At 39.3% G+C, this 10,628-nt stretch overlaps 1 protein-coding gene across 1 annotated transcript; it reads left to right on the forward strand.

Annotated features, from left to right (window-relative positions):
• Positions 1-1,333: 1,333 nt before the first annotated feature.
• LOC112571827 (autocrine proliferation repressor protein A-like) lies at positions 1,334-10,295 on the forward strand. The gene is made up of 15 exons (XM_025251141.1): positions 1,334-1,347; positions 1,942-2,200; positions 2,743-2,857; positions 3,711-3,825; positions 4,026-4,139; positions 4,481-4,576; positions 5,044-5,133; positions 5,401-5,530; positions 5,763-5,880; positions 6,261-6,348; positions 7,340-7,378; positions 8,358-8,446; positions 8,771-8,864; positions 9,390-9,455; positions 9,843-10,295. The coding sequence occupies exons 2-15, from the start codon at positions 2,005-2,007 to the stop codon at positions 9,960-9,962; spliced, it is 1,470 nt and encodes a 489-aa protein (XP_025106926.1). The 5' UTR covers positions 1,334-1,347; positions 1,942-2,004; the 3' UTR covers positions 9,963-10,295.
• Positions 10,296-10,628: the final 333 nt, after the last annotated feature.

Consider the following 10,628-nt stretch of genomic DNA (forward strand, 5'->3'; position numbering starts at 1 on the left):
GTTCAATCGTTTCATCATTCTAGGAAACAAGCTGAAAGAAAACTGAATCATTAAACAAGTGTTTACAAAGCACTATCTGGATGCAGGACCATTGTAGAAGTAAACGGTACAAATCACAGACTTCGAAGGACGTGGCAGGGTATGGAGACCGTTAGTCAACAACAACTCCGGCCTCGTCTGTCCATTCCACAAGGAAACAGGCAGAAATCCACATACAATCCAAGACACAGAGGAACTAAATGAGGATGTAAAGCCACAAGTTAAGGGCTATAAAGCCAGAAGAAATCGTAGATAAAAAAGAAAAGAACAGATAGAGGAAGAGCTGCGCCTCATTCAGCCAGTTGGGCGAGGGGACATCCCCCGTCTTCACGTAAATGTTGGACAACTGGGAAACACAAAATTCTAAATTTCATCAAAAGCGGCCGGAAGATAAGAGCAACAGGTAAATAAACATAAAGTCTGGTGATTGTAGAAGACTAAATGCAAGCGGTTTGGATGTTGATGCGATCTACACCAAGTAGGGATACAGCGGAAATACGGGAGAACACGACGACACGAACATTCTATGTTCTTCACAGGATTTTGCTATGTCGGTAGTCGACTCATGCGGAACATACTCTTCGCAGACGAAAGGAGCAGAGAAAACATCACTAACAGTGAAAGACAGAAGATGCACATGTCGGATGGAGAACGGTTGTAAAAGCAGATTCATCGTCAACTCTAAGGAAACAGAGGTCTACATAAAGGGTCAACCGCTTGAGGACATCAGTTTGAAATCCATGAAATCCACCCTGTCCAAAGATGGCAGATACAGGCAGATACCCGCAGATACCAGCTTCAGGATGACAACAATGGCGGTAGAAAGGGCAAAGCTGAGTAGAATTTAGCTCCATTAGTTGTGCTTCAAAGTACTGACTGCACCTCGTTGACTGACAACGGAAACCAAACATTTGAGACCAAGTTCTTGCAGGATCTGCTCCAAATTTTCTTGGCGAGTATATAATGAACTACACCACCTCCCTAGTGGGCCCCAAGGACCGGTCCAGTTGATGTAAAGAAGGATACCCAAGTATGTCCTGTTTAGCCTTATATTGCGCCAACAATTTCGTGAACCCTTGAGGAGCTAGAAAATTATTTGATATCAGACATTTACCAAGCTCCCTGCAGGACCTGTATTACAACACGACACTTTACTGTGGGCTTGTTATGTACACCACATAAGACTGTGTGTCACCAGTCACGTGTCGCAAATAAATCGACAATTGATTGTTAGGACCTAGCTGCTTCTAAGAGTATTTAAAGCCTCTCACCTCAGGTGTTGCCCAGTCCCGGGCTGTCCTCCAGCAGGTAACTACAAACACAGACTTTCTGGATTTAGAATTAGCTTCGCTTATTTTAATTTGCTGTAACTGGAACTATTTCATCGATTTAACAATTATTTTCTGTTCATTAATATAAAACATATTTTTGCTCCGCTTTTGACGTTACTACTTAATACAATATAAATACTACTATAGACTTGTAATTAAACTACCTGTTTAAAATACAAAGTACTTCTGGCGAAAAACTGAACAAAAATTAAGTTTAATGTGGTAGGAAAGTCGAACAATGAGTGTAAGGAGTTAGGTTAGCAGAATTATTGGCAAATAAAAATAATAAAAAGTTTCTATACTCTCACTTCTCAGCTCTTTGTTGGTATCATTGATGATAGGAGATAGAAGATGAGGCAGTAGCGAGAACAAAGAGTATGATATACAAAACCAGCGTACACACAGACGAGCTTTGTTTTGTCGACGGTTTTGTCGACTGTGGATGGGTGGATGGGTGGGCGTAAAAGAGGTAGACCAGCAGAAAATAAAAGCACCTGTTGTAAAAAGCAATTGTAATCATGTGACTTGTAAGAGTTCACTTTAACAAATAAAAAGGGATGAAAAACCACAGGTCTGCAAGTGTCTTTACCGACTGTCATTACTCACTGCACATCATAAGGGACTGCTTGAAAGCATGGCGTCTGAGTTATTATCGGGTACGATGATTCTGCTGATGATGATGTCGATGCAAGGAGCTGAAGCCGCTCCATTGGATGACTACGTCAACAGGCCAGACCCGTTCTATTCATGGACAACACTAAACTGGAGCTCCCGCGGTCCTACATACACGCTCTTCGCCATCAACATGACATCGCAAATGTGGCTGACAGGTGGCTTTTACTTCTTTCCTTCCATTTTTACATTAAGTGTGAAAAACCCTTACAGCGGAAACTATTATCACTTGTCTAACAAGTAGAGAAAATTAAATATCAATTCTGGAAACAGCCGAGGATTATGTGTGTGTTGTCAGGGAGGGCGGTGTCCTTCCCTACAAAAAAACTTAAATACTTCCAAATAATTCCAAGACATTAAGAATTAGAATTTCTAGGACCTTATCAACACAGCCAGAGCTGGAGGACAAAACCTGTTTGTCAACATCCAGGTGGATATATTTTAAAAAATGGATCTTAATTTACAAGAAAAGACTTGCAAGATATGTTTACCGTCGCTCTTCTTTCCTCCTGCCCCTTTCCTCCGGAAAACCATCAAATCTCTTGAAAGGAATGATTCAATAAAAGATTGCTCTTAGTTATAAAATCACACAAACAAATCGAGATTTTTGAAACAAAATGTACGCTTCCCTCGTTTTTGTTTCAAAAAGCAACAAAAACTAAATGTCCATGTCAATGTTGTTCTGTTCCCCATGAACCAGATGCTGAGAGCAGCCAGGCGACATGGTGGCACTATCTCTATGTGGTGGTGCCGGATCGTCTAACCAACTATGAAACAGCATTACTCTACATTGGTCTTGGAAATAACCCTGACAGGTAGGTCCCTGTCTTGGGTTCTGGCTTCCGTTTCTTTTGCTCCTCTGCTAATCGCCCCTTACTTTTTAATTAGGTTGAGATTAAGTTATGGTGAAGGTGAAATATGATGTATAAGTGCAACCCAACACAGGGCAGTTCAGGTTTACAAATTATAAAATTTAATTCAGTTCAATGCCATTTGTTAGGTTAGTTAAGCTGACTTCAGTCACGTGACCCAGCAAGTCTTAGCTTTGGCGCAAATTATTGTTCAAGTGTTTAGCTTAGTAAATACGCACAAAGTTTCTAGTAAATGCTATTTGAAAAAAATTGATTGACTTTAAAGTGAATTCGTAATAAGACGTGTGCCTATTACAATCGGACCATCAAGGATGTCAAACTAGAACCAAAGATACGGCTGTTGGCCTGTTGGGAAGAAAGCTATCCACCTTTTAACAACTGTACTTAATTATTATTCACTCAGGTTCTACAAAACAATGTTCGAACTACATTCAATCAACTTGTAAAATTTCAGACAGCTGTATAAAACAAATTATAGAAAATTTCACACAATTTGATTTGATTTAACTTAATTTTTAACACATGCTTCACATTAATATTCGTATATAGACAGCATCATTATCAGATCACTTTATGACAAAAGGCTTTGATGGAGGACAGGCAAACATTTTCGAAAAATTGCAAAATGCTTTCAATGCTTTTAGAGTTTATTATCTTATCCTAGAAAAAGAAAAGCAGAGGAAGAAGTTTAAAGAAAAGAGAACGTACTTTCTCTTGACTTCATTAAATTAATTGAACAAAATTTTTGTTGTCTTGACCCCTCACTAATGGAGTCCCTTTACTGACATGACACCAGCTGCATTCCAGCAGCAAATGACCCCTTCATCAGTTTCGCCACAAAGATGGCTGACAGCACGGGGTCGGTGTGTGCTGTCCTCAACCAGGTGCCCAACCAACCAATCGTCTTCAATGTAAGTGAGGAGTGAGACACAATGAGTGGGTGGGTGAGTAAACAGTCGTCAGTGGAAGATACAAATATTTAGCTGGACGGCAACAGTTATTGACTATTCTCTGATCAAAGGACAATTCCAGATGAGGTGAGCCAGGCACATTCTGTGTGTTCCAACCACAGAGATATGATCCACCCACGTTTTGTCTGTTCTAAACGCAGAACGATCCAAACCAGGCGAAGCGGTTCGAAGATGCGATCCTTGCCTGGTCGTGGTATCAGTTCATCAACAACAATGCGTCCGTTGACTGGCTTACCGTTCTTCCCATGACCAAGGTATTCTCGACAGCCAGAGCCCAAGTCTCATTTCCGAACACATTTCTTTTTCTTTTTTCGTCGTCGTATTCGTCGTATCGTCGTCGTCGTCGTCATCATCATCATCATCATCATCATCGCGTAATTTGCTTTTTTTTGTCATCTTGTATTATCAAAATCCTCTTCATCTCACTGTCTTCTCTCCTGTCTTCGTGTACTTTGCCTACCAGTAGCAACAAGACCGAGACTTGCTGGACAGAACTCACTAAAGCTGCTTTAAAACCTCAGCTCATATTTAATGACCTATCTGTTCACTGTACATAACCGCAGTTTTATATGTTCACTCCATTTTCTGTGTGCAGGCCGCGGTGAGAGCCATGGACACCATCACTGCCTTTGCCAATCAGCTGAATCCTTCTCATAACATCAACAAGTTTGTAGTCAGCGGGGCTTCGAAGGTAAAAAAAAAAATATGTAGAAGAAAAAAAATAATTTATTTGTCTGTCTCTATCTCTCTTATATTTACTTCTATATGCTTCCATCCTATTGAGGAAATGTGTTTTAGAAGAAAGTTTTGTGGTCTACCTTTGAATCCTTAGCTTGACATTTTTATGCATGTATATTATCATCGTGTAAAAAATGTCTAAAATATATAAATGCAAAATGAAAGGACATTGAACAGTTGATTTATTGTAAAATTATATTTTATGAGAGATATAAAAATGTGTGCAAAGTCGGTTACTTTATGAGAGGATCCCTCCTGGACACCCGGTTCACCTCTCACGCTGGCCACCCAGCTTTTCTTTTGAATGCCACGGCGTCCACCGCCTTCAGTCCACCATTGGAAGACCGTCTTGGGCAAAGCATAATAGATGTAAGAAAGAAGGGGCTACTACTTGTTTTGATCTTTCTGTCACTCTTGCAGCGAGGCTGGACAACCTGGTTAACAGGTGCTGTAGACAGACGGGTGGTGGCCATTGTTCCCATAGTCATGGACTTACTAAACATAACGGAGGTGCTGATATTTTGCTTTGTATTTTTCTTTCAATATTTGAAGCGACGTTGACAGGTTTTGAAGAACCTTCCAGATAAAGTGTGTATTACAGATGTGGTGACCGCGGTAGAATGAATGAATGAATGAATGAATGAATACGTATGTAAATTAAACCATGAATGAAATATGCTGCAAAAATAAAAACTGAAATTCAATAATTTTTATATTTGCATGTTGTTATTATCGTGCGTTCAATTTCTGCATCCTGCTATTCCCCACCCCACCTAGAGCCTCCACCATCATCGTCAGTCACTCGGCGGTTGGAGCTTTACTTTCCACGATTACTACAGCCTTAACATCACCACGGAACTTGACAACCCCAGGTTTCTCAGAATGCTCGATATTATCGATCCGATTGGTGGGTATATCTAACTGTGTGTGTGTGTGTGCGCACGCGTGCATTCCTTTGTCGTTCTTTCTTTGTGTTTGCAAGATCTTCTTTTTACGTGCAAGATTGTGTGTTTGTGTGATTGAGTGCCAGTCTAATGCTATTCACTGATCGCCAACGGACGGACAGATACGGACAGACGCTGAGGACAGAGAGAAAGACACTAAAATCTTTTCCACGTTCTGTCTTCTTTGTCGTGCAGCGTACAAAGACCGTCTGACCATGCCAAAGTACATCATCACTGCAGGCGGCGATGAGTTTTTTCTCCCTGACAATTCTTACTATTACCTGGATCAGATGCTTGGAGAAACCTATCTCAGGTAAGAGAGATTTGTAAAATCTTGCACCGATTATAATGACACTTTTTGCAAGAAAGTAGTTGTGGCCGTCGTGACGACTGTAGTACAACAGCAGTTGCGACAAGAATGCTTCATTGACAAGGGGAGAACAAGTTCCTCTCTGCCACCTGGCTGTCTGTTACTAAACTAATTCATTTTGACATTTATTTTATTTTTGAAATTAGGGTTTCTGGTCTATCCAGTAACGAAGTTTGTATTTCAGAAACGAGTGGAGACGAGACGAGATTTTAACCTTTGACACCAGAAGTTCACTGCATTGACAAACGCTTTGAATGATGGGCCACCAGGCCGTCCCTTCATTTGACCGACTGGGGATTGTTTGGTTTGTATTCTTGTTTCAGAACTGTTCCAAACATAGGACACAGTCTCACTTTTCAAACGGCATTGGTCTACTCGGGAGTACAAGCTTTTTATCTCAGTGTTGTGGAGGTAAGTACACTTACTAATGTCGCAGCTAGTGATTGGCTACATCTTGTATTTGACTCTGAGCTTCCATATAAATGGGAACCACGAGAAAAACAATCATATGGCAATGATAAATGACAATTACACAAAGCAATGACACATGAAAATGGCAATGACAGTTCTTTAATAAGAACGGTGATAGAAGAAGCAAAGTTGTGAGTTTTTCATATTTATTATGTTTGAAAAGACTGGGAAAGAGAAGAGATTGATTGATTCTTGATTCAAGAGCTGAGCTCCATCAAACGGTGTGAGTATCAAAACTACACATCTTAAAACTGCTGTCAGCATAATCCATTTCTAAACAAGAACTCCACACATGCACACAAAGATCCTCATTAACTACTTCCCTAAATCTCAACACTATAAATGAGGAATCATTATGTCTAATAAAGAAAAAAAAACTCCTCACTGCCATTGGCCAGGAAAACAAAACTTGGATGGTTTGTACCAACCATAACCCACCTCGCAGTGACCATTCTTCTAATCACACACCTTATCACAAACCACCACCACATATACACCATATCAAACAGAGAAGAAATAAACAGAGATGAGGAAAAGATAATATGGAATGAGAGACAAAGTGAGACGGCGGAGACAAGAGTGAGCGCCGATCAGTTCTCCATCTCATTATACCTGCTCAGCGATTCCATTTAATCAGTGTCTAAGCAAACTAATACCAGCTAAACACAATCAACATATTTTTCAAATAATTCCAAGATGTTTCTTTGGTAATTAAACAGTGACAAATGTATTGTCGATGTGATCTGCGATGAATGCTCTTGTTTTACACGTCTGTGCTGTTACAAAGAAACAATGAACTGGAGATATTTATATGCATAACATGCTACCATTACTATATAAACTTTTTCAAAGTACCAAGCGGGACTTCTGATAATTTTTTCAGATGTTTCACAGCACTTTTCCCTTTTTATTTTTCTATTTTTTGTATCAGAATACTCGACGACCTAACATGACATGGACCATGAAATTCGTAAGTCTTGTGTTTTATGTATCATTATATACAGTATAAGCGTTAGTCGTCTGTTTTATCTATAATTAGATACAATATAAACATAATTCATGTGTTTTATCTATCGTTAGATACAATATAGATAAATATACACAAGCGCTTCGATCCGTTGTTCACAGGAGAGCGCGGAGTGGGGCGCGGAGTTCATTCCCGTTAATGAACTGTCTGTAATAAATAGACGATAGGAATATTTTAGTTTTTTTGCATTAATTTATATTAGCGGCAGGTATGGAGGTGTGTGGTGTTAACGAACTGCCTTTAATGAACCGGAGTGTAAAGGATATTTTACTTCGTAGTTTTTGCGTGTTTTTGTTGTTGTTGTTGTTTTCGTTTTTTGCATCGGCTAAAATGAGCCTGACTGGGTAGAGCAGAGAACGAACGTGGAGTGACGTCACAACTGGTATACCATTTTTGAAGCGGTCGTCAATTGTAAGACGCCTAACCCTGCCAACCGCAAATAAATATACTTATGGACTCGAGAAGAATGTGACGGACATAAAATAAACGCGACAGTAGAAGGGAAATAACTGTGTTCTCGTCTAACAACATTGTACACGAGTTAGGTACCTTTAGCAAGTATCTTCAGGCTACTGCCAATACAGTTGTTTCGTCTCTTTGTACTATTCGTATTTAAGATTATGAGAGACGAACATGTAAATATGAAGTATTGTTACTTTATTTTATAACTTAAGTTATATTTCTTAGGAAAAGTATCACAATAACTCTTTCTCTGAGAGTATTGTCTCAATGTGAGCACTACTTACACTAGCTTAGCATGAACCCATGATATGAAGAGAAAGACGCTAACATTTGTCAATGATGAGGTGCTTTAAGGTGTGATGTATCATACGAGGTGTTTCTTGAGTTTTTATATCTGAATAGCGACTTCGTTTTATACAAAACAAACTTTACACCTCTTTCGAACATATCTACTGTCCAGAAAAGAACAGGCGGTGTTCTGACCATGTTCACGGACACAATACCGGTGAAAGTGGAGGTTCATTATGCAAAGACAGTGGATGGCGTCAGGTACTAAATGTTGTTTTCCCTAATTGTTCACACTCTGCCCTCTCTCTCTCTCTCCATTTGTTATTTAATATTCTTACCACTGTTGTCTCCTTTTGTCTTTTTTCATTGTTCTCATTCTTCAGACATCTAACATTTTATCCTCTCTTTTAATCGTCCTTTTTCTTTACCCAAGGTTTAACATTTCACAGTTCACATGTTTGTTTTTTCTGCAACTGATTTCATTGTTTTAGCTTTAATTTGAATAAAATACTCGTTGATATGCGTCATTCGCTGCTACTCTGCTGAATGGGCCAACGAAAATAAAGATATTTAAAATAATTACAGGCGCGATTTCCGTGCCAGTGTGCTAGACCCGACCAATCCAGGCTCAGTCATACCACACCCAGTCTTCTGGAACGAAACAAAAGCAGTTGCAAAGGTACAGAATTAACATTCTTAATTAAACATTTAATTTTATTCAATTTAAAAGAAATTACTTATGCTTGTGCTCACTGTATTTGCACATCTAGGCATTCTGAATCTTGCACCAGGCTTTCTTGTTGCAAATAAGTAAATAAATATTAAAGGGATTACTTGAGGGACCTCGCGTACAAAAGAAATTTTTGTGGATCTTTAGAGAAGAACACATTTTCGTTGAGGATATCGTGGCTATTTACTTCTAGAGATGGAGGAACTGAGACAGACGACAGCTACATTTCTTTCCATGTATTATCTGTTCTGCCGATTATTTTGATGTTTACCTTTGATGTTTATTTGACACTGATGCAATCACACCATCGTAGATGCAATGTGTTAAACTTGCAACCCACTAGTGCAAACTATCAAAATCTCAGTGGAGCAAAACGATGTGCAGCACAGTTCGCTGCATACCAGCCTCATGGAGACCAAGATAATTTACTACAAAGTACAAACTAATGATAGATTTTTTAACATTAATTTTCAGAACAGTTTTCAGTACAGGGCCACCTTTCGCAACCCCAAGAAAGGCTGGTTGATTTTTCATATCCAGGTAAGCTTTATGTATAACCCTCTCTCTCTCTCTTTCTGCTCTTTTATTATTAGTAGCAAACCTTTTTCCAGGAAAAGACTTTGCCAGTATTGATTACCATTTTGCTTTTTTTTTTTCTCCTGTTCATTCTCGCCCCACCTCAATCGGCTTGATCACAGAGACCAACATATATTGGAGCGTCGGGGATTGAGTGTCTGGGGATTAAATGTCTGGGGATTAAGTGACTGGACACCATTGGAGAGTAACGATTCCATCTCTCCTCTCAGTTGCTTGTATTTAATTCAGTTCAATTAAAAAAAAGTTCGGATTAAAAAAACCCACATCCTCACGCTTGTTTCAAATTATTTTGTTCTTCGCAGTTTCATTAAAGGTTACTGTTATTTGCAGGCCTTTTTTGATGGTCCAAAGGGAAGTAAGTTCGAGTTTACTACCGAAAACATGATAATTCCGAATCGCCTCCCCTTCCCCAGATGCCAAGGAGAGGCGTGTCACGGGATGCTGCTGTAAGAGGATGTGGTCAACGACTGAGGCAAATATGACGAGATATTTACATGCGTGGTATATCTAGACAAACGAGATGAAACCCAAAGGTCGAACACAGTAGACTGTAGACGATAATTAACGGCTGGCTATTAATGCAGAACACAGCAAACGTTAACAACAAAGGCAATCATGTCAATCGGAAGACGACGAAAATGATGTAAAAGACGGGCATAAAAAAATCATGTCTGTCTGTAGACATCTAGCATTGGGTGTTGAAAAAAAAAAAGAAATATGTAAAGCCTCTTGCCATCTGATGAAAAATAAATTGAAAGTAGCCGTTATTATTCCAGGTTTGATGTGAACTTTGTTGAAAGAGAAATGAGAGAGAAGAGACGAATACTTGGAGCTGAGGACATTATATATGTCTCATGCAATTTACATTATGAGTATAGAATTTATTATCCTGACATTAAACTCACAACCACTCCATGATGTCATATAGACATCACTTCTTATGTCTTATGTTAGTTTAGTCAGGGTTTCACGATAATCGTGGTGTTATTCCACAGTAGACAGGTCTTGGTCTTTCAGCCTCGTGTCTGGAATCTTCAGCTTCAAACCCTCCAAGTACAGGAATTTAATTTATCAATGCTGTCACCAACAGGACAGATGTAATTATTATGTTTATCT

Source organism: Pomacea canaliculata, linkage group LG9 (genome assembly GCF_003073045.1).
Source record: "Pomacea canaliculata isolate SZHN2017 linkage group LG9, ASM307304v1, whole genome shotgun sequence".
NCBI lineage: Eukaryota > Metazoa > Mollusca > Gastropoda > Architaenioglossa > Ampullariidae > Pomacea > Pomacea canaliculata.